A 25,000-nucleotide genomic window follows, 5' to 3' on the forward strand; every position below is an offset into this window, starting at 1 on the left:
ACCTTCCAGAACTGCCATACTGAAAGCTTAATTCCAAAATAGAGCTGACAAAAAAATACTTGTCAGCATGATGCCACACGACAAAACTCAGCAAAGCATGATGCAACCGTGAGATATCCAGACATAACATATGGTGCAAAGATTGGAATTAGTGAAGACCGATCACCAAACTTAGACTGCAGAAGGCAAAAAATAAAATCAAACATTAGTCCTTTCAGCCAGATTTTTTTTTTTTTCTTTTCGAAATGTCAAATTATAATCTGAGTGTCATTCAACTGAATGCTGCAGTTTGGTGCAACCATGCAGGCAGATCCAGTGCCAATTGGTCATTATTTTATATTTCATGCTATTTTTACGCATATAAAAATGCTGGTATTCAGTGCCTGAAATGCAGAGCCCTGCTTTGCATGTCTTATTGCTAGAGCAGATTGTTAGGAACTTATTAGTGAACTGGCCTGATTCCTCGAGTGTATTTATCATACTTTGCTAATGCAGCAAGTGACCAGAACAGGAATCAACTTCCCACCAGAGCCCTCCCATCCTGTCAGCTGTAAAAATGGGGTATTTTGTTAATTCTTAAAGAAGCAAGTGGAGGGAGAGGAAGAGTATGGTGGAAGTAGGCGAGAAAAACCTAGCTGAGAGTGAAGAGCCAGGAAGATGGGCAACCATCAGGAAGGAAATCCACCGTGAAGAAAAAAAAATGTTTTCAGCCCACTGGAGGATCTCAGCTTCCAGGAAAACTCAAGCTGCTCCTCTATGAGCCTGATCTGCTTTCTTTTCCTCTCTAGCCGCTACCGAGAATGGAGAGCAGGGAAAGTCAGGCATTAAAAAAAAAAAAAAAAAATCACTTCCACAGCAAAGTTGCTAAGAACGAATACCAGGTTATATGCTAATTTTTTGCCCGATCTAGTCACAGCTACCTTCAAGTCCCACTGTGAAAGTTCACATTTAATAAGGTGTGATTAACAAATGCTCAAGGAAGCCAAAAACTGTACGTTATGAAATGGAGATCTGTCAGGAAGGAAAATACAAGAGAAACCACAGATAGGATAACCCAAGCGACAGGGAAATTAGTGGATGTCTGGAAACTGGGACTCAAACTAAGCTTGCACATATACAGAGTTTTTTTTCTTTATTTCCCTTTAAAGTAAAATTGAAAATTCAAGCTTCATGTACTGAATTATAGCAGTATTTCTTTTATGACGTTTCCCAAATACGCATTTCTGCCAATTCAGCCTGTTGGTTGAAAATCAAGCTTGAAGACAGCTCTGGGCTTTGGGCTGTACTTTGGCTTTGAACCTCCAGCCTTGACCTGGGGTGCACCGAATCCTGCGATCTGGAGCACAGGTTTTGCTGTGATGGGGGCATCCCACAGTCTTAGCCAGGGAGATTTTTAGCACGATCGAGTAACTTACTCAAATTAGCTTCTAAATCCCAAAGCACTCTTGACCTAAGCACTCCTCAGACCCCAGCGCTGTCAGAAGAAAACCCTCACAGAGGATGTAGGAGCTTTCCCAACGCTACCAACAAACCCAACCTTATCCCGGCTGTCCTGCTGAGGCCAGTCAGAGCAACACGCTGCCGTCCCTGTGCTAGTATCTCCACAGTTGCTAATTTTGTTCCTCGTAAACCTTCTGCTTTTCCTCAGCATCTTTTTTCATGTCCTTCTCCTCACTGAACTCCTGCCCACGCTGTCTCAGTCCCTCCCCCTGACTTACTTTTCCCTAACATCAAGCCTAACATCAAGCCCAACCCTTGTCTTGTTCCATTTCTCCACAACGTCACTCCTTCTCCCTTACTTCATATTTCCTGATTTTTTTTGGTGCCCACTACACCCTTCTCACCCCACATTTCCCTCCTCATCAAGCCGTGCTCCATCCAGTTGCCCAGCACTTTTCCTCTCCTCAAACAGAAGTCAACCATCTCCACTACTTCTCATACAGACTTGCCTCCACCCGCCCTTTCCCAAGGTTGGGTGATGTGCTTGTCCCTCAGATTCTGCCTGCTTTGCTCATCCCTTGCACGTGGCATTTATTCAATGTTGCATCTCCTGCTCATACTACCTGGGGCCTGCCCCCAGCCAGCACAGAGGCAGCCTGGCAGGGAACCATCCATATTTTACAAATTAATTTTTAAATGAGAAGATTAAAATGCTTTGTATTTTCATATTAATTTATATTATTACTAAAAAGGCTACATGAGAGCTGTTTAGTCTACCACATCCGTATCAAGGACTAAGTTTTGATCTGAGGGAACATGACACCTTGAGCAAAGTTCTTTGTTCAGACACCACACAACATACCTTCGCAGCGCGCAGCTGTTACAACACTAATTGAAATATGTTTTTAAATGTATCGGGTTTCTGAACATTATTTTTTTTTCCCCCGTGTGCAAAACCTGGTATTTCAGCCATTTAAAAGAAGTGTCTAATCCCTACAATGCATTAGTAAGCCATAAAATAAAGCTGAAGTAAGATATTTTACACTGGGGATGGGAAGAAGTCTACAATTGTAGGCATATAGGGAGAACCTACAACTGTAGGTGGATGGGGAGAACCTCCAACTGTAGGTGGATGGGGAGAGCCTCCAATTGTAGGTAGTCTTGGCTGTATCATCCAACATCAGTGGAGCAGAGATGGGTCAAAAGGAAGCAGATTTGAACATCCCACCCTACTTTTTCCCAATCTCATCTGAGACGACCTATGCCGTCCATGGGGGATGGAGCTAGGAGAAGGGTACCCAAGGCAGCTCACAGGAGGTCTCATGAAACACTTGTGTGTCCTCAGGTGGATGGCTGATGTAGATGCCACATTTTGCAGTGAAATTAAATGGTAAATCTCTCTCAAGTATCTAAAGGAAACGTTGAGGCTTTTTTTTTATCCCACCGTCTGCAAAAAGAGGTTCCCACAGGGGCTCACGCTCAATTTACAGAGGGGAAATCATAACTAATCTGTTTTCAAAGTCTCTAAAATTGCATTTCTGTTAAAACAAAACAACAAAAAAAATTCTCTAACAGTAAGTATCTCTCAACCTTCATGGGCTAAAAGTCTTTGACTGGAAAGCTATGCGTTTCCCGTTTGCGGTGGTATAAAAGTCATAAGACATCAGATCATAAGCTGTCACTAGTCCCTGACTAAATATCACCCATCCTTTGCCTAAGGCAAGTGGGTCTTTTTTTCGATGGCAGGGGGCCAAACAGAAACCCCACTCTTTGGAGGAAAGAAGGAAACATTTTTGTGACAGTTTGTTTTTATTTTTTAAAGGCAGTTCTTTTGAAGCTGCTTGGGGGTTTGGATGTTAGATGTAGTCCCAATGGAGATGGATTAGCGGCCAGAGCACAGCGAAGCGGTCAAAGGTGTAAGATAAATGCAATTTATATATAATTGCCCAAGCTGCACCTGTTCCATTTTGAATAGGAGACCACATCTACAGAAGAAATTTCGCAAGCATAGAATATATCCTTTTTTTTTTCTTTATTTGCATGTAAAATGGGGAATTCTAAACTTGTATCAGAGTAAAGCAAGAAAAAATAATCTTTAAATAGCATGTAAATTTTTTATGAATCAAGCTCTAAATAAAGAAAACTCCTGAGCTGGGAATTCAAAATACTAGCCAGAGAGAGCTGATTTGCTACCAGGCTCAAGAACAATATTTAGTTTACAGAATCAATCTGGAAATAAAACTAGTGCTTGCATCAGCATGAAAGCTACAAAAATAAAAAAGAGGTCTTAATAAAATATACAGTGGAAAAGGAAAGGATGAAAGCACTAGCACAGCTATGGGGCCCTCGGCAGCCCACACAAGTAATAAAATAGAATATGATGTAATATAGAACAACAATGAAAGGATTTAAAATTTCTAGGTAGGATTCTGAGAAACTGCTTCCAGCTTTTGTAGCAGAGCAGGCACGCTGCAAGTTTCCTTGTGAAGCTACAACAAAGCTGGTGTGTAGCAGACACGGGCGATGACGACGGCAGAACAAACGTTAACCTTCACCTTCCTCCTGGATCAGCCCAACGTGATGTTGGTGACAAAGGGGGGCTGGATTGCTACCCAGGATTGAGGATATTTCTCTGTTTTCTAGGTGCTCCATTCTGTTTGCTCTCCTGCCCACTCACCCAGTACTGCTTTCCCTCCTTATCTGCAATGCAAAGATTTTTTTTGTTCGCCAAATGGCAGCAATGCTTTGCCGTGAAGGCAGTCATCTTCCTCACCTTTAGTAAGGAAAGTGTCTCGAACCTTGTACTAAGTAACTTGGAGATATCTAACATTAAATGCATGCAAATGAAGCAATATCTGTTCAACTAATTCCAGCCTGACCAAAGTTGGGATGAGTTCCTAAGACCTCACAGGAACATAATGAGAGCGCTGAATTCCCGTGCTACCTGCCATGCTCTGCACCCTCATTACAGTGCTCCATCCTCTGGTTTGAAACTCATAAGATCTTGTGAGGCCTAAAGACTCTAAAACGAATGCATTATTTCTCTTAAAATTAAATGGCATCCCAAAATTAACTTGGCAGAATTTGGTCCCGCAGCAAGCAGCGGCCTCTACACTAGATTTCAGATCAGCCAGAACCAGTGCAATTCACTCATTGCAGTGACGCAGCCAATTTTCCTTTTCTACGTAGAGCTAGAAGCTGTTGCAAAAATACCACTAATACTGCATAAATTAAAAAATACGGATTGTGAAATCTGGGCCCCTTTTTCTACTGTGCTCAAGCTGTGGCAGGCACAGTGTACAGAGGTAATTGCAGAGCATATCTTGATCTACGGCTGCGTGGTCCTACCAAAAGTTCTTGGGTTAACACAAGGAACCAGCCAAACCCCATCCATCTTCTTGCCCTGTCAGGGAAACTCAGCTCTGCTGCAATACCTTCAACATTCCTCTTTTCTCCTTTGCAATAGTCGGTGTAGCACATGATTAAGGCAGCTCGTGTAGCTTTACATGTCAATGTTTCTTTTTGCTCTTTTTTAAGTTTCAAAAAGTTGAAAAGTCTGGGCCTGCTCTTACAATGACTCCAAATGCAGAAGACGGTGTTACTTTCAATTGGGTTCCTTCTGAACACAGACTGCGATTTTGCACCTATTTTATTAATGCAATTACAAGCTTCTCCCGAAACCTCTCAAATTCATTTGAAATTCACTTCAGATGCATGCTAAGCTGTTAGCCAAAGTCCCGGTGCAGCGTGCCTCCTGAAGGCTGTGAATGAGTTATGGAGACTAGCCCAGCCAAGGTCTTCAGAGCTCCCAACCACCTCCATCTAACGTTAGTGTAATGCACGGAGGCTCCATAAAAGCAAACACATCTTTAATAATACTTCACACTTTGTACAGCGGGTCCTATCGCGGGACTTCAGCCTGCATGAATTAAGATTTACAACACACTGGTATCATTTCCCGCTATTTCAAAGATGGGTGAAGGTGAGAGAAAGACGAAGCAATTTGCTGAAATTCTCGGAGGAAAGCGGTGGCGATGCAGAAAAGAGCACAATGCTCTCAGCCTCAGCGCCTGTGCCTTTGTCACAAGACCATCCTTCCCGTCTCTAAATGCCACGCTCAAGTTTGATGGTGTGCTGTAGTTCTAGAGTATTAAATCTGACACCGTATACATGTTCTGGATCATAAGGCTGAGTCCCATAAAACTGACGGATGTAGAGTTGAGAAGCCAAAAGGGACAGAGCAAAGAAGAAGGAGAAAAGTCCCTTACGCCACAGCTGGGTGGTATTTTTCTAGGCAGTAGGTTCCCGTGTTGCTGAAGGACCAGAACATATTTTTGCTTTTACGAATGCAGTTTATTTTGCAAATCAAGGTGATTGCACACATTTCAGCTTGTCAAATTTTCAGCCTTTCAACCATATGTCTGTCGACCTTACGGACTACCAACTTTATGGGATTCAACCATATGTCCAGATCCCAATATATATGAAGGCCAGTTCTAACATAAGAGCTTTACGGTAGTAGCGTAGTAAACCATAATGTTTGCAGATGGCTGTAATAAAATCATTCAGGAGAGGAAAGGTGCAGGGACATAAAGCCTTCAAAGCTTCTTCTACTGAATAAACAATTTGATCTGAATAATGTAGTGGGAAGCACATTCCACCAATGAACCAGCTGATCTAGTCCAAAATGTTGCTTTTCATTTTCTTTCCTAATCCCACATGTATTTTAACCTCCTTTTTTATTTTCCTCTGTAGGATTATCTTGAAATTTGGAAGAAAAGTATAAGAAGGAAAAATAGCAAAGTAAAGAATTTTTTTTTAAAGGTCCAGTCCACTTTTGAATTGTGATTTTTCGTATGTGAAATGCCAAATGGTTATGTGCGGCCTGGAAGATATATTAATAGAGAGGTATAAGTTTTTTACCGTCACATGGTGGGATTGAAGGATGATGTGACTTGCTTCATTTCCTGAAGTGGGACTCAGCTTTCAAAGTTAAGGAAAGTTTCCTCCTGAGTAAGCTTTTTCTAACTCTAGGAAGTTGGAGTTTGGTTTATGTCCTGCTGCACAATAACTCACATGATAATTCACATTCCTTTTCTCTAACAGAATTTGATATCTCTATTATTTGGGGAACTCCGGTCCCACTTTCCCCTAACGAAAACACGCCGAGCCGATGCATCCCCCTTGGAGAGCTCTCCACCTCTGGGCTCATGGTTGTCCTGGCCGACAGCGGGGAAGGGAGCACTGCCTGCAAGGGGAACCATGGCCAGCATAGGTGTGATGGAGGCTCTTTTTCAAACCAAAATATTTTTTAAGCTGACAGTCCGCAGTGAGCTTTGGCAAGCTTCCTTGAACTAGACAAAATTCAGTTCCTACTTGGGAAAGAAGGAAACCTTCCCTGAGCATTCATTGAAAAGTGCAAAAATGAAGTGTAACCTGCCTGCGCTGCTGGTGTGCAAAATCCCGGCGAGAGCAACCCCCGTGAGCTGTTTGCTTTGAGATAACTCGGCTGAGCTCGCACTGCTAACGTCAGTGGAAGGTTTTTCTATTGGATTAAGTGTTGCGGGGTCAGATAGTGTCTAAGAAACGAGAAATACACTGTTGCTCTTCCTTCCCCTGCCAAACTTTGTGTTGACCAAGTGGCACTCCTTTCTGAGCGCTAGGTCCTGCCTTATTTGAAGAGGGTTCATCCTGTGAGATGCTGAGCACCACGGTTGCGACCATGCTCAGCATGACAGGAGCTCACCTAGCACTGGATGAGATTCACCCCATCACATCCAACAGTCCTTTCCTAAGCAACAACCATTAAAAAAAAATTAAAATATAGGTTGAACTGAGCAAAACATATTATTCTTCCCTGTTGAAAGCCTCAGCACCTACCAAATCATTTGTTGCACAAGCGTACTCATGAAAGACTGCAAAGAGCTATGAAAGATGTCAAGGCCAGGCTGGATGAGGCTTTGACCAACCTGCTCTAGTGGAAGGTGTCCCTGCCCGTAGCAGGGGGTTGGAACTCAATGATCTCTAAGGTCCCTTCCAACCCAAACCATTCTGTGATTCTATGATAAGAGTGTAGCATGGACCTCAACCCTCCCCAGTGGTGTGCGGCTGCCCTACCTGTGTGCTCATATTTGTGTCGCAGCAGGGAACTGCTCTTCTGGAATGTCTTGTCACATAAGTCACATGCGTACATGCCACTTTCTGTCTTCTTGATCTTCTTTCGGGACAGACAGGAGTCGGAATCCGTCATGTCATCGAGGCCGGACATGTAGTCTGGGGTTCCATCAAGCAATTCTCCCTGCGAGGGAACCACCCGTCAGCGACACCCACTTCCACCACCCCTCCCTTCCCACGGAGGAACCAACCACCCTGGAAAAGTTAAAATAATGTCTGCTTAGGATAGGTCCCTCTTAGCTTAGGAAACCATTGGTAATTAAATTACAGCTGATGGGAACGGTGGGAATAATGAGGAGCCTCCTGCTTCTCTGCCTTCAGCCAACCTTCTCCTTTTGAGCACTCTGCAATAATATGATTTACACAAGCATTCAGTATTTATCATATTGGCACTAAATATTTTCAAGGAGCGGAAAGTGCAAAGGGGAGACTCTTCATGGACGGCAGAAGGTATTGCAATATTTTACAGGGGTAAGTGTAAGCAACAGCTAAGAGAACATTCCTTGCAAAACGCTGAAACTTGGATATATTCTGTATCTGTAGAAAGGTTTTAATTGAATTTTATATTTAGGTACAAATGTTATTATTATGCAATCCATTTAAATGTATGTCTCCCGACTAAAGGCCTCAAGCTATATTTTTATATTTAATTTTGTAATTTGAAATAGGGAATATTAATAACACTTTTTATCAATGTTCTATCTATGTTAAAACAGCCTTCAGCATTAAGCAGTAATGAATGTGGATCAGTAAATTATTAAATTTCTTGATATTTATTTTGTCTTGATCCAAAGAGAGTGCAAACTTGCATGATAACATACATTTCCATTTGCTATCACACAGTTCGGTTTTCTTAGACTAGGTTTGCACTAATTAATATTAGAGAAGATTAAATAGGCTTAAATACATTTACAAAGAGGGCAGATGTACTGTAAATTGGAATAGTGGAACAGCTGTTATGGAGGTGCAGTGCTATTTATGCTCCTATTGTGCAAAGAGGGATTATAGCCTGTAATGTAAAACCATACCTGATTTTCACATTTGAAACTATAAAACATTTACTAGTCAGTAAAATTACTAATAGAGCATAATAGGACATAGGGGAACATGCACAAATGCAAAAGAAAAAAAATTATTAATCTATAGTCAGTTAATCTCATTTAACTAAACTCTGCACATTATAACTGAATACACCCAGCAAAAAGTTATAAAAGTACGTGGCTTCTGTAGAGCAGCTCTTTGCTGTAGGCATGCAAGCAGTGAAATCCTTTACTACTCATGTATTGATTCTGAGACGACCTGAGAGAAGGCTTAAAGGTTGTACCCAGGCACGAAGTGCTGACCCAGATTATGTGTCCAGGGAAAGACTTTGTCTGCGATTAAGGGCCCTAGCTGCTACCTCTCCAAATAATTTCATTTAATCTCTGTGTTTTTTCAAAGATGTTCCAGATGACTGTCAGGATTAGAGGACTGGTAGTCTGGGAAGGGCAGTAGGTGGGCTGAAGGAAGGGGCTGTGATGAAGCAGCGCATCAACGTTTCTCAACCGCCAGACACACACAACAAGAGAGAACACCTTTCCCATGCATGGTGGGTGAACAATCCCCCAAAACACATGGGGAAGGAAGATTTGAGGGTGGCTTTCAGTGGGATAGAGCTGTTATGAGGCCATATGGACCTATAACTCTAAATGCGGGAGTGATTCCCGAGAGGTCTCCCACTGCTCCTTTTCCCCATGGTGCAATGTGGTTATGCCCTGCAAGGATCAGTTTCCCTAGAGTTTTCCTTTTTTTTATCTGTAGGGTGGGATTTTTGATGGACATTATTATTATTTAGATACAATTCTAATAAGAAATGAGTGAGCTCTTAAACAGAATAAAACTGTAAGCGTTATGCCTATTCAAAGGCATCGATACTGCTTCTGAATCCAAGCAAAGGAACTCTTGGGTAACTGCAGTTTGCTTTTCTCCTCCACTGCATTTTTGCAAGTTCAGACTAAAATAAACTCTGCTAATTTTGTTGGAAATGCTGACTACAGCTTTGAGCTTTTACTTCTGTAACAGAATACATCACAAAATACTAAATTCCAGCCTTTCAAAAGAAAACGGTTGCAACAATTTACCTGAAATCCTTGTTTCCGCTGGTACTTTCTCCTTTGCTGCATATCGGCAAAAGTAGCTGCTCCAGTTGGGTAGGTATAGGCCATATGTGGTAGGAAGCTCATCTGATCTAGTCCTGGGTATGGTCGCAGCCCAGGAATACTGGTCTGGACTGGTGGCATAAAAGTGGCTGGGGGAAATGCGCTCTGTGGTGGAAGTGTTGTGTATAAAGGTTTGGCACTAAATGGGTTCATACCAAATACTGCGTTAGTGCTTTTATCCAGATTATTTGAATTAGAAAACTCCTTCTTGATAAAAGTCAAGTTCAGCGGCTCATCTGAGTTTTCAGATGATGAAGAAACACTGTTGTGTTCTAAATTTACACTATTAGATTTTGTTTTGTTCTTTGTGGCTATAATACTTTTGGGTTCCTTCATTTGTTTTGGTAAAGACAAGTCCAAAGGCTCAGCCTGAAGCTCCTCAGAAGAGAAACTGTTTGGAGTGTAAGAACTACTGTGGGAGTTTTTAGAAGATGTGGAAGAAAGATTTAAAGGAGAAGGAGTATTGCTCCTAGAGTGGTCCAATTTATCAACGGGTTTCATATTGGTAAAATGAGGAGGTTTTGTTAGCCTGAGAGGAGTATCACAATTAGTAACACTGTTATGGAGTTCAGCTATAGATGGTGAAGTTATAGAGTCCACAGGCTTTATTGGAGATCTGGCTGACAAAGAGTCTTTAGTGGGAGTGTTGTTGGTGGCAGCCAGCGCCACCTTGGCACTGGCCCTTTCCAGTGATGGTGACCTGGAACTTGAATACTGGTAGACTTTTCTTTGTTCAAACCATTCCTTCACAAATTCCTGAGGAAGGCCAACAGCAATGGAAATTTTCAGTAGTTCATCAGAGTTGGGTTCCATATTCATAGCATAATATGCTTTAAGTACAGACATGTGGTCCTTGTATGGGTTGATGGGGCTAGTCATTCCTTTCTCAGAAAGTACTGATGACAGCAAGAGGGTTTGCTTATCAAACACTCCAGGTTTGTTGGGAACCATGTTCTCGTGAGGCTGAAGGACTGCCTTGATTTCTTCGTTCATTTTACACAGGTAACGCTCATGCTGATGCAACGGAATGGGACCAGGAAAGCTTTCTTTACAGAACTGGCATGAAAATGGAGTGGATACGTTATGGTTCTCTATCATCTTGTCTTCAGTTACCAGGTCTATTAGGGTTCGCAGCTTCTCTTTTTTAATGTTATTGAGCTGCCTCCTTGAGTCTGTGGTTAAGCTCTGGAGGCAAGCTTTGGCTTCATTGACTTTCTCTAATGTATAGTCAATAATACTTTTAGTGGCACCATTATGACTTACTACTGGAAGACCCACAGGGGGAATATTGGGGGAGGTAACTCCTTGTTCCTCGGCTTGAGAGCATGAATCCTTCATATGGTAAACCTTCAACTTGGAGATCTCTTCAGCCTTGCAGTCCATTTTCTGCCTGGAAACCGTGTTGTCCACAATCTGTAGGACCTTCTGCACCTCACTTAAATTACTGCCTACCGCAGGAAAACCAAGCAACGGTGCTTCCATCCCTACACCTAAGTGCTGCATTGGACTTTGAGCAGAAGCGTGGACTCCTAAGGGGCTGGTTGCTCCAAGTCCACCATTCATAAAAGGACTAGTTGCACTAAACCCATGTGAGGCCATAAGAACCTTGTATTCATTGAAATCTAGTGGTTCGGTTTTAATTTTCAGTAGGCCTGTTTGTTCAGACATACTAAGTGGTTTGCCATTCTCCAGCTTGTTTCTCAGCTGTGTGATGGCTGAATTAGTAGGAGAGGAAGATACAGAATTAGGAGAAGAACCCGTCTTGATATTGTTTCTCATTCTGCCATTGACAGAGATTAAACCAATACACTTCTTGCTGCTGATGTGCGAACTGTAGGAGCCAGAATGGGAGAAACGTTTCTTGCAGTTTGGACACTCATACGGTTTTTCACCTAAAATGATAATTAAAAACAAATGTTAATTATCATCATTGATGCTATAATTCCAAGTGATCGCATTTGTTACCCAACTGATCATCTGTGTATCCACTGGTTAATAGCAAGGAAAATATTAATTCTATGAATATGGGCACACACAACCACTGCTTTACCCTCTTCTTTCTATGGGTTTGAGGTCAGCATGGACCCACGTTCTCCAGCCAGCAACAGCCACCAAGGTGTGAGGTTGGCTCCAGACTGACCATGGCAAGTCATGGTAAGTACGCTGTGGCAAAAAGAGTCAAATCAAATGCAGATTGTTCAAATTTGATTTGTTTCTTTTTTTTATTTCTTAAGAAACAAAAAATGAATATTCACTGGAAATGAGCACAATAGGAGAAACTGAGTCCTGTTGGTAGGACCTCCATGTCAGCATAGGTGGAGGTCTGCGCCTAGGACAGAGCCCGGTGGCATTTTGTGTGCCGAGTGCTGTGTCAAGCAGGAGAGCCAAAACGCGCAAGTCATTCAATATGAGACGCTTTGCGCTCAGCCGCTATCTGAGAATATGAGCTGTATTTCACTTGGGGGGACTTTTTGTTATGGAAAATATAATGGGATCTTCAGGGTCCAACTGCACAGAAATGAATGAACGCTTCTGAACTCCAACTGCCGAACAAACAATCCATATTATTTGCAGAAAGCTTTACTATTTCCAAATCTTTCAGCGAGACGGCAGTATTAACAGCATGATAAATGAGGATGACTCAGATATCACTTATGAAATACCTTAGTAGCTCCAAGAAGCCAGAAGCAGAACTGTGTAAATTTTAAGCAGTCTTTAAAACTCAGCTAATTAAACAAAATGCAAATGAGCACACCAGCACCTCCGCTACTCACCACTGTGAATTCGCAGGTGTTCCTTCAGATGGTGTTTGTATTTGAAGGCCTTGCCACACTCAGTGCATTTGAACTTGCGATTGCCTGCTCCTTGGGTCAGCATTTGGTGCTGGGAGAAAAACAACAACAAAAAAAATACCAATGTGAATTTTATGCAAGAGAAATCATGAATTTCTAGATTGAAAAACAAAAGCAAAATTAATGTGGCTCTGAATTTATCAAGCGGACCAAAAGGTCTGCATGTACATTTATTTGTCTCATCAGCGTTGCAATAAAAATCAAAATGTTGGCAGTAAACCGAAACAAATGAGAAAGTACTTTCACATGAGCATTCGATATTTGCTTTAGAATTATTTCCTAAGTCTCTCATCAGAAATGTGTTGCTTTAAGGTATCTTCTGATGAGAGATACTGTTTTATAAGAAGATTTGTGGCTCTTAATATTCCTAGCAGATTCTGAACATGTGGGACTCCGCTTGTTTAAAAATTCTGTTTACTGCGTGTGTAGGAAAGACCGAAACACTGTCGTTAGTGGCATTTTGTGTAAGATTTAATTCATTATCACGCAGAAGAGACTGCGTCTTCGGCTCGAGCTGCTGCTAGAAATGGTTTTTTAAAATCACAGAGCAGCAGGGAAGACATGAGCTACCTTTCGTGCCATGTTTTCCCCCGGTGCTCTTCTAACGGATGAGGGAAAGTTGAAAGTTAAAAGTGGCATAAAGATCTAATCAAAGGCAGCTGACCTTTTTGCAACAAGCGAGAAAAGCCGCGTGACTTTGAATTTGGAGACAGAAAAAATTAATAATTAAAAAAAATTAATAATATTCATAATAATGTAGCAAACCACTCTGGATGCTCCAGGTAGAAGGTCAGCCTTTTGCAGGCAGCCACGACACAAAAGCCTTTTGCAGGAGCAAGGAGGGCAGGGGGGGAAAAAAAAAAAAAAAGAAAAAAAAAAAAATGGCAGCGCCGAAACGGTATGACAACTGCGAGGGTGTGCTGCCTCTTCCCACATTCCTGGCGAGACAGATGGTGTTACATGGGACACAGGGAGGTTTGTTCAAACAGCAGCAACCTTCAAAGATCAAGCAGAGCCCAGCCCGCCGCGCGCCATTGAGGGACCCGTGCTCATATGTTGCTGAGTTGCATAAACAAACAGCAACAGCTGTTTTGTCTCCCCCCATCGCCCTCCGAGGACTACTATAAACTTTAGTTGTGCCACTGTTAATATGATACAATCATTTTAATTTACTAATTGTAAATGCCACGAGCAAATGAGGGGACTTTTCAACACCAAAGCTACCATTCATAACGCGCCAGCGTCGGCGCGCTCTCGCATGCAAAATTTCAGGCGGTTACGTTGGACAAATATCTAGGCGGGTTGTGGGTTTATTTTTTTTTTTCACCCCAACAATTTTTTTAATGATACGAAGGAAAAGAAAGAACCTTAACCGGGGATCAGGTTAGGAAGAATAGACATGTGAAAATGTGTTTGTCTACTGGAAAAACCACGGGAAGGAAAGAATAGGAGAAAGTGCTCTAGAATCATTTATATTGATTTAAGATCAAGGAAAAGATACGGTTGTCTTAAAAATGATAATTGCTAAAATCTTGCAATTAAGAGATGTGTGTTTGCCTAACTGAATTTACCTTATGCTGAGAAAAAGCTTCCAAGAGAAATACAGCCGATCATGATTTTCAGGTTTTTAAGAAAAATAAATACAGCATAAAGCCTTTATAATTGGCCTCAGTGCACACATCTATTTATTTAAGTTTTAAGCACGCCATTTGAGTTTCCACTACAGCCTTCCATAAGACGAGTTTTCAGGAGGAATCCTCCGGCGAGGACAGGGGTAGTTTTTCTGCTGGTATGTAAAGAGTTTGGTGGCACAGGTCTATCGCCAGCCTGATTAGGAGGACTAGGGAAGCCTGGTCACCTGTTTGAGATACGCAGCATTTCCTTAAATGCAACACTGATATAATATTACATGCATCACATCGAGGAAAAAGCTGCTTTGATTTATTGCAGATACGCTGCCGGACTATACAAACGAGAGCGATGCCACAATTCCTGCGCATGCATGTGTTAGTGGTACGATCACAAATGAATAGCCTGTATGGACTCTAGGGTGAGTTACTTTAAAAATGTGTAATTATGTTTAGCAAGCGATTATACAAAATACGCGTAATTTCACGTGATTGAAAAGGTTACTCTAAAAGTAATGAAAAAATATTAGCGGATCTTTTAGTACGTCTTAGAGCTCCTATGTGCAACACTGCAAAGTAAAACTAGGTGAAAAATGGAATTAAAATTGCTGAGATGTTTAATAATGTATAATTAAAATGCTACAGTTTCATTCACTTTTTGAGGAACATAAAAACGAAACTAAAGTCAAGTTAAAGTGCAAATAAAATTTCTAAATTAGAAATTAACACACTCATTCGATCGTGAACATAAGACTATTAAATCATATTAGAAGAGACCATCAAAAAATCATTTAGACCTCAATTAAAGCTATTACCATTAAAAGATCTGCATCTTCAAAATGCCATGAAAAATTAATAATGATTGCCAATCAAAGCAATATCGTTCCTCTAAGGGGTTATTACAGAAAGAAATCACTTAAAACCAGCCCCCCACCTGATCTGTCCCTGGCTTGTGTGTCACCATATGCCGCTCGAGCTGGGTGCGGTAGGCAAACGTGTAGTTACAGAGAGGGCACGAGAAGTTCTCCTCGTTCTTCTCGTGGCGGTACTTGATGTGCTCCTTGAGGGACGTCAGGCGCTTGTAGCCCCGGTCGCAGTAGGGGCAGGTCAACAGTTGGGCGAAGGCATCTGGAGTTCCAGGTGGCAGGTCTGCATCCCAGGATGGGGAAGAGGAGGAGGTGGGGGGGAAAGAGGCAGGCCAAAAGGTCAACAAATCAATGGCAGCTCATGGGCTGATTGCCCGGGCTGGTATGAGAGGAATCGCTGCAATCTGCTGCCCGAGAGGGAGGGATGGAGCTTCCAACCCACGGCGGGAGGCACCGGCACCCGCGCACGCCCACAGCAGACTCGCAGGACCCCGCTCCAGACCCCTCTAAGAAATTAGTTACGGGCATCTCTCCTCTTGCAGACCTCACTGGCTGAAAAACTAAGAAATACTTTTCCCAATCAGTTGGCAATTTGCATTCCAGCCCCAGCTCATTACATTACTTATGCCATTGACCCCATCCTTCCTACCAACGCTTTTCCAATTATTTACCAAGACATCGGAGAGCAATAGACCGGCTACCCCATCTTTTGTTGCATTAAAACTCTATTAAAAACTTCCCAAACTCCCAACTAGACCAGCAGCCTTTCTCCCGTTTAAATCCAGCTCTTCAGTTCACCCACCAAATAATACAAATTTGCTGACTAAAAAATCACAATACACTGAAATTACAGCCCCAATCTTTGCTCATGAAATTCCATGCCGCTGCAGCTGTTCTTCAATTTTTAAGGTAAACACCCAGGCATGTAGTGCATTTATAATTGCAACAGCTGCACGAGGTCAGGATACTGGCTAAAAATGAATTACAGCCTCACCATTTTCTTCTTGCCCATTGGCCTCTGGAGTGCCAAGACGAGACAGTTCCTCGGGGGCTTCGGGGTAAATAATGGCTGTGTCGCTGCGCTGCAGGTACTCCGCTATGCTGACTGCATGCCCATCTCCTTCCTCCAGTTTCCTTTTGGCAAAATATTCCTCAAAGTCCGACGTGCAATTTGCGTTCTTCACTAAAATGAGAGAAAGGGGAACAGAAAAGGGGTTTGAGTGCATCCTCCCCAAGAGCTCGGGTCAGTTAACATCACAGGCTGAGCCGCTGTTTGTGCTGGAGCCACAAGGCTGGGGCTGCAGCTGGATCCTCGCTCTCATCGGTCTTGCTCCAGCTCCTAATAAAATTAATGCGGGCTTTCCATCGGCGTGGATGGAAGTCAGGGCAGGCTGTTAAATTAACAGGAACAAGGGCTCTACGGGGCAGAGGGAGAAGTTTATGAGGCTTGAGTAATGCAGGTAATCCTTCATCTCTGGAACCTGAACCTTCAGGGGGCTCCTGGGGGACCCATGGTTTTTGGCATGAACACAGGCTAACCTACAGGACCGAGCTCAGCTGTCCCAGATCCTGCAGACCCCGAGACAGTCCCCATGTTGGAGGCGGTAGTTGCAGGTAGTAAAGACCACAACTACTTCTCCTGCATGAGAGGTCCTGCCTCGGGTTGCTCTTCCACAGTGGACACAAGAATTGTTCACAACATCTTCTCTTTATTTTTTTTCCTCCATGAAAAATTAACTTACAATGGCAGAAGTTGTTTAAAAAAAAAAAAAAAAAAAAAAAAGTGTTGCTTCATAGATTTCTACAAACAGAACCACGTTTTAGAGCATAACAGTGATACCGAGCCTAAAACTATTCTTACAGTCTGTACAATTTTCCTTCTTTTCCTTAAATGTAAATCCAATTTTTTATTGTTCATCCAATGTCTGTGAAACATAATATATGCTCAACCACAAAACATCCTGTTACTAAAAATATACATTTCTCCTCCATGTATGAACACTGCATACAGGAAAGACCTTAAAAACTCTGGGAGGTTATAGACAAATATTAATATCATTATACCCGGAGAAAAAAGAGCTGATCATTTTCTTTCTCTGATATTTTTTTTTATTTATTAACAAGCCTTGGAAGACACAGTTGGTGGCAGGGAATTAAAGATACTTGTTTTTAACTGACCATAAATGAAAAGAATGGCTTGTGATTGATTACATTTTTAATGTATTTCTCCTTAGGTGAAATAAGAAAATGAAGCAATGCCATAAACTATTCTACAGTTCATGTAAAAGTAAAGTATTAAATGGAACGATTCTGCTCTCGCTGACGCCAGGGAGCAATATGGAGTAAACTCATGGAAATCAAAGGGTTTATGGCCCTACAGGGTTATAGCAGTTTGTAACCACTGGAAATGAGAGACTAACCAGCTCCTTGGTGTTTACAAATGGCTAAATGCTTCACCTCAGTTTCCTACAAAAATGCAAGGTGATGCTGGCAGTCAAAACAAGATGTGGCCTCTGACTGTGGCACGACTGGAAACCTGAAAGCGCCTGATTTGAAGCGCTGATCTCGCCATCATTGATAAAAGTAGATATTCAGCTATGTAAACAAACCTCATCCCTTCAGCCGATAAAATCAAATCCTCCGGCTGAGACAAGTATGGCCTATTTTTCGTATGAGCTGAGCAGCTTCTCACCTGTTCTGCAGAATTTTAGTGACAGTGGCCAAATGGCACAGGTCATGGGACATTGTTTTTGGAAGGAAACTTCTGTTCCTATCACAGGGGTTTTGTAGGGAATCTCTACACCACCATGGTGCTCCTCCCTTGGTCCTTCTGTTGCTCTTGCAACCATTTGTGAGCAGCATGAGAAGCAATACCACCTCCCCCCCCCCCTCGAAAAAAAGCAACTTCTACAAGAAGAAGGACATCGGTATGGAGAACAAGACCAAGTACCTTACGTCCATTTTGTTGCTGTAAGAGCAATATAACAAAATGGTGGTCGCTCAAATACACAATTTACACAGGAGCATCAGACTATGTTTTTCACTTTGTTTTTATCACAACAAAGCTGAGGCATTACTTTTTGCATTGGAAACCTGACTTTTCATTCCCTTGTTACTCCTAGATCTTCCAACTGTTGCAGGGTCATCCGCACCCTTGCTTCATGCTACCCCATCTCTTGGTTTGGCAATAAATTCAAGGAAAAGAAGTTTATTTCTTGCCGGATTCAGGCCACGACCCAGTAAATGCTCCCTGTGAAGCAGGGAAGGAGAGCTTTTCTCTGGAGAGGAGATTTTGGAGCAGGAAGGGGAAAGGGCGGGATGGTTCCAAGGGAGGAACATCCCATGTCCTCCTCCTCCAGGCAGGCTGGGGGCTTTTGGAGCTTGCAACAGTGTTTACAGGGTGGAGATTCAAGCCACCAAGCAAGGCCTGAGTTAATATGAAGAGCTTTGGTCCCAAACTCAAACCCAAATGAGGTTCTTCCTTCCCAGCCCCCAAGTCTACCTGGATGTAGGTCCAACAGGCTGTGGAGAGATTTCTGTCCTTGGCTTCCTAATTATCTGGATTATTTAGCTTCTATGTCTGTGCATGCAATCCAGGAGCTAAAGCAAATGCTGATGTCTACTTTATAAACCCCTAAAAACAAAGGGATTTAGTGGAAAAGCTGACAGATCCTTAACTGAAACAATCCAACCAGTGCTGCAAGGCTACAGATTAACGTAAATAGCAAAAGGTGACCATGTGCATCTGTTTTCTCACCAGAGACGTTACCGACAATTCAGACATGGCTGGAAGCTCACCCAGAGTTACTAAAAAGACCCATCTGATAACCATTAGGCTTTTCTCTTGATTTCTTGGGGGGAAGGCTTGCTTCTCCTTCCCGTGTCCTAATTTGTTTTCCATGCAGAAAGTCATGTTCCCAGATTCCTCGTGGGCTGACACCGCACACACATTGCACATCCCCTCCTGCGAGGCAAGAATTTCAGCAAGATCTACAGTGGGTGACCTCACCAAATAAGTCTTTTTTTAATTAATTATTGGAGCTTGGAGAGCAGAAATATTTTCAGCTCCAAAAGCTGATGCGGCCATGTCGCGTAAAAATAAAACGCATGAAGGAAAGCTATCTTTGGAGGCATTTAGGACCTTTCAAGATAAAGTGAGAGAGAGGTTCAAGGAGCTTGGGAGACCAGTTACTTTGTGTGGGAACTTGTCCTGTGAGATGGTGATAGCTGCCCTTAATCGCAAACAAAGCTAATAAAACCACAGCCTTCATTAGCCAGGAAGTGAGAGGCCCCCATTGGTACACACAGATTACAGCCTGAAAACGGCCTGTCCTCCAACCTGCCAAGTTTTACTTCTGTTTTCCTCCCCCTGAAGGGCTGGGGTTTTTTTCCTTTCTTTAAATTATATTAAGAGATCTTTACTCAAAGCTTGTCAGATAGTAGTAATCGAAACCAGGAAAATTTTTCTGTTTGTTCACAGGGAATTTGATGATCTGTTTTCTGCAAACATCCCAGCTGTAGTAACCGTAAGAGGTACAATACAATAAACTATAGGAATTTATTCATTTTAAAAATCTCTTCTGCAAAACATGATTTTTGTCAAATAACCACTTCAGAAATCCCCAGAAATATTTACAAATTAATTTAGCAGGACCAAAGAATAAAATTTTCACTCTAATGGTCACTTTTGCTTTTCCACTGTAAAGCCTCTATGGCTCATTACAAAAACACAGATGATTAATGTATGGATAACAAGATTTCCTTTTTAAGTACCACTAGGAAGTGGCCATTCTGACAATAGCAGAATAATTTAATAATGGATACTTTCTTTTAGTTTTCTTTCTCTACTAATGATGTTCTGGAATGAATTTGATGCTAAAAATACACCACTGCTGTTGCATGCACCTACAGCGACTTTGCGGTTGGATGTATGTGAATGAGTCCAAAGCTGTATCTCCTATCTCTGTGCTCAGCCCGGGTCATGGAGCACTATGAGATCTGGTGTCAAGAGGGAGAGGCACGTTGTATTAAACGACACACACCTCCTTGGCCCATCTGGAAGAGCCCATGTTAATCTGTAGGAAGCCCTAAATGTCTTTCCTGGAGACCAGAAGGTCACCGTGGTATGGCTTTCACTGAAGATTGAGTCACTGATCGAACTTCTTCCATTGCGTTGAGTCTCAACCTCACCTCAGTTGTTTTATTAAACATCACTGTTAAATCTGCCTACTACTTGCAGGGAAAAATTAAGGCTGAACACTCAAGACAGACACAAAGCCTATCAGGAGACTGAAGAAAAAAACATTGAACTTTTCCTCCACTAGCTAGAAAGAATCTTCAATGGCTCAGGGTCTGACATCTTCCCTTTCCTCCTCAAATAACAGTTGGGACAACTCAACAGGAAAACTGGGAAAATTTTTACTCTGCATGAAGGATACTACAAGCTCCTAGTAGTCACCTGGCATCTTCCACTCAAGGGGAAAAGAGTGGCAAAGGCATTTAAGTTTATCAGATGATTTAATATGACTAAATAATCTGACATCGCTCTTGAGAGACTATGGAGACTGCAGCCATTACAGAAACATGTTCTACCCAACCGACCAGCCTCTGCTGAACGAGGTGGCTCTGAATGGTTGTAACGGTTTTAAGCTGAAAGGGAGTAGATTGAGATGAGATCTGAGGAAAAAATGTTTTCCTGTGCGGGTGGTGAGGCAGTGGCCCAGGGTGCCCAGAGAAGCTGTGGATGCCCCATCCCTGGAGGGGTTCAAGGCCAGGCTGGATGAGGCTTTGGGCAACCTGGGCTGGTGGGAGGTGTCCCTACCCGTGGCAGGGGAACTCGATCTTTAAGATCCCTTCCAACCCAAACCATTCCGAGATTCTGTGATTTTATGAATGCCTCAGTGATGAAATATTTGAATTAAACACTAGTAGAGCACAAGACAACTTGTAATGGTTAAGTGAGCAAACCCACTCATTGCAGCAAACAGCAGCAGGAGTAACGTGGAGGCTGGGACTTTTGCACAGGCCATTTGGGGAAGGAATTACCAGGTGCAATGTCCAGAGCAGCTTTGGTGTTTTAAATGCAGATCACCCAAATGCAAAGCACTCTTTGAACCACGAGTTTGCAGTGCACCAAGCTGGGTAGGGGCAACTCTTATATTTCCCCCCAGAAAACCGGTTTCAGAAGAGGCAGGACAGCCCATGGACCCCACCCAGAGTTAGTGACAGGGCTGTGCGGGGGCTCAGCACCACCCTGCCCCCAGAGAGATGCCATGAGGCCGAAGTCGAGGAAGCAGAAGAGACCATCAGATACTGGAAGGAAAGGGGCTAAGAGGACATGAAGTCTTCTTCCCCCTCAAGCAGACCACATGGCAAGCGTGAAAGAGTCAAGGCCTGTTATGGTAAGGAAAATATGTGCAAAGGAAGTCACACGGACTGATAGGGGACCTCAAAGGCTCTGGTAATGGTAATTCAGATAACCATCAAGTCTGATTTCTGAATCAGATGTCTTTTAAAGTCCTGTTTCTCCCAGTGCTGAGCACAATTTTTCACTTTACTAGCGTCTTTTGGAAATAAAAAAGCTTTTAAAATACGTATGTATCCAGTTCCATACGGCAACATCATTAAGTATATATGTCAAGAAAACCTGTGTCTCGGTGCCACCCTCCTTTCATGCATAGTAAATCTAATGGATGAAAAAAGTGGTGGCATGGTTTTATTTTCCTATTATTTTCCTCCCTCAACAATTACAAAGTAAATTTCTTGTGTTACTTAATGAGAGCATTGGGGTTTTATGTGGGTGTTACCAACACTAGGAAAGTGTGAGTAATAAAATCCTTGCGAGACTTAGGTACCACCTTTTACAGTAATATTTGTAGAGGGCATTACCTATGAGCTAAATCTCATAATGGAATGCATAGAAATGTACTTATACTAGAAAACCCTTAACCGAGTAAATCAGGGCTATCTGCAACATCTCAGATTGTGAACAAATGCAGGAGAAACATTGGGTGATGTATGGTGTTCAGCTGTGCTGAGGATGGAGTGGGGCCTCGTGGCCTTTGGAAAGAACATGGTAAACCCCTGAATTCGTTTGGATTAGAAAATAGTAACAGAAACCTTATGCTGTTTTGCTTTGCTACAGAAAAAAAAAAAAAAAAAAAAAAGAGAGATGGCTTGGAGGTGATGCCTGCTAAATATCTCTGTCCTCTTTCTTGTTCCACAAAATGTATCGATTTCTAAGAAGAGGGGAAAGAAAGAGATGTGAAAAGTGGAAATAAAAAAAAAAGATTAGCCAGAAACAGAATAATCTCATAAATATGCATTTAAAGTGTGTGTGTGCGTCTGTGTATCTATGTAAAGGGTTTATGTGTGTCTTGCTGAAAAGATGTTTTCAGTCTCTGAAGTAGCTTTCCTCTGTACACCATGCGAATCTGGGGTTGCCAAGAAGGGTGCACCCCATCCTCATTATCAAGCTCTTTGCACGGTCTCTCTCATTAAAAGACTACTGTTATCCTGGTCCGGCTACTTTCAAACTAGATGAGATTCACCCTCGTTGGGAAAATATCTCCTTGTGCTGCTGAAAACTGTCATCTCACAAGGATGCAGTTAAAAGGAGTTAGGGGCAGAGGAGGGGTAGGGAGGACCCTCAGCGGATGAGTTTGTCGCTGCTCCGCTGTGATGAAATTGGGGAAAAAAAAAATTAAAAACCATGAGAATTATGTAAACCTTTCCCAATTGTTAAACTGCAAACAAGAGAGAAATGGTTTTGTCTCTTCATGCCCAGCTGATTCTATGTGATACAGAAGAAAAGCGATGCTCATGGCATGCGGTCCCTTACCTGTACCATTGTTTCCAGCGGTCTGAATTGTGGCTTCAGGCCCCATAGTGTCATAATCTTCCTTCATTTCTTCTGTGAAATAAGCACACACACTTTTAGCATTTGCACGTTATTGAATTGCTTACAAAGCTCGGGAGCACGGTGTGGTAACAGGGAAGATCCTGCTACGGGAAGGAGAGAAAAGGGCTGTTGTGGACCCCTGGACAATGGCTTTGTTCTGGCAGCTGAATGAGTTCAGTGGTGCTGGATGGCCGAGAACTTATTTACTTTAAACATGCCAGCCAGCGGTGGAAAACAGAACTATTTGTTCGGAGTAAATGAAGGGCTTTTCCCAACATCAAATCTAATAAGCAGTTGGGGTGATAAAAAGGGATTTTTTTTCTTTTTTTTTTTTTTTTTCTCCGTATTTAAAAGAAATAATCAGTTAACAGACACTGTGAGATCTATACCTGGAACAAACTGAAAATACAAAAGGAAGATATAAGAAGTTCTTGTATCTCTATTTCTATCTATCATCACACAGATCTTCTGAGCTGTCATCGTCATTTTAACCTCGTTTGGAAAGCAACATGTATTAATATCAAGTGGTGCAGAAATGTGACAAATTCCCAACTGTGGGCAGTTCTTCCCTGCCCCTACGATTTGTTTGCATTTTCTGTGCCCTGACCAAGTCAGCCTTTAAGGCCATAAATTGGGTTAATTCACATGCAAATGAGCACAATATGTGTAGAATTATTTCCTATGTATTTCTGATGGATTGGTTTACTTTCCATGAAAGTGGGAGTTCGGAGTGTGTTTAAGTAGCGTTTTGGAAGAGGCTGGATGCAGCTCCATCACTGGGGAGAACATTTATTTTCCTAGACGGTTCACCCTGCCTCGGAGTGCCTGTCAAACTTCGTTTCTTGCTGCTAATTTGCTAGTTCATGTGCAACAGGTATTCGCACATACAGCCTGCTGAAGATTTAACCCTGCAGAGGGTTTTCACAGGCAAAAATAAATATACATAACATTTCTTTCTTGCCTTTTCAACCTCTAAATGACAGCATTTCTGTATTTGAAGACATGCACAAACATACAAACTTTTTTTTTTTTTCAAGTGAGAGAATTTAGGATTTGAGATTTAAGTGAAAAATCTGCTTTAATCTTTCACTCAACTGCACTTTTAAGAAATCAAATGTCAAAAGGCACACAGAAATGGTTCAGCAATGACATCCCCCTCCCCCCAAAAAAAAAAAAAAAGAAAAAGAGAATTTCCCAGAAATGAACACAAGTCGATGATGATTCAGGAAGATGAATGCTGCTCACCCAATCAAGTGATAGACTGGCAAGAAGATCAAAGCCCGCTATTAAAATCTTATTGATATATGAAGCATTAAAATACTTCATACTCTTTTTTTTTTTTTTATTTTTTTTTCTGTGAGAAAGATTTGGATGAGGACAGAAACTGGCCCAGTATTAACCCATTTCCATGACAATGATTTGACTGAAGATAGGGGGAATAATATAAACAGAGCACATTCTCGGTTCATTCCTAAATTTGTAATCTTGTAGTATTCTTCAGATGTCACATCCTACAAGTAATTAGTTGGTAGAATAACAGGTTCTAATTGTATCATTCTAATCAAAACTAAAGCACAGAATGACTTAATTCAGAGCTTTACAACCAGCGTACAATGCTGTGGTATAAATATACATGTTTATGGCTTTGAAGCTTTAAAAAAAAAAAAATTTATGAAAGCTCTTAAGTTAAAATATGCAGGTACAAACAGATGCTAAATTTGTACAAAGGCATAGAATATGCAGACCAGATGAAAAATATTTGTTTAAACTGTACAGCAGACAAGCCAGCCTTGATTCTTTTCCCAGATCTGGCATTCTGCCTCTCTAAGGATCATTTTCACGGGGATATCTTGCATCCAAAACGTTTAGGAGTTCAATATGTATTAATAAAACGTTGTCAATTATGATAATTGATCTGCTGGGCCGGTCTCACATCTGATAT

The 25,000-nt window shown here is 42.0% G+C and overlaps 1 protein-coding gene across 1 annotated transcript in view; it reads right to left on the reverse strand.

The window, feature by feature from the left end:
* The window catches only part of ZEB2 (zinc finger E-box binding homeobox 2), a 31,918-nt gene that overhangs the window by 3,046 nt on the left and 3,872 nt on the right, over nt 1-25,000 (reverse strand). The window contains exons 2-7 of the mRNA XM_010078318.1: nt 22,999-23,070; nt 16,153-16,341; nt 15,227-15,441; nt 12,587-12,695; nt 9,735-11,704; nt 7,558-7,738 (exon numbers count right to left, since the gene is read on the reverse strand). Of these exons, the coding sequence (XP_010076620.1) occupies nt 7,558-7,738; nt 9,735-11,704; nt 12,587-12,695; nt 15,227-15,441; nt 16,153-16,341; nt 22,999-23,070 (2,736 nt within the window). The remainder of the gene's footprint in view (nt 1-7,557; nt 7,739-9,734; nt 11,705-12,586; nt 12,696-15,226; nt 15,442-16,152; nt 16,342-22,998; nt 23,071-25,000) is intronic.

The sequence above is a fragment of the Pterocles gutturalis genome, unplaced genomic scaffold, assembly GCF_000699245.1.
Source record: "Pterocles gutturalis isolate BGI_N339 unplaced genomic scaffold, ASM69924v1 scaffold38643, whole genome shotgun sequence".
Classification (NCBI taxonomy): Eukaryota; Metazoa; Chordata; class Aves; order Pterocliformes; family Pteroclidae; genus Pterocles; species Pterocles gutturalis.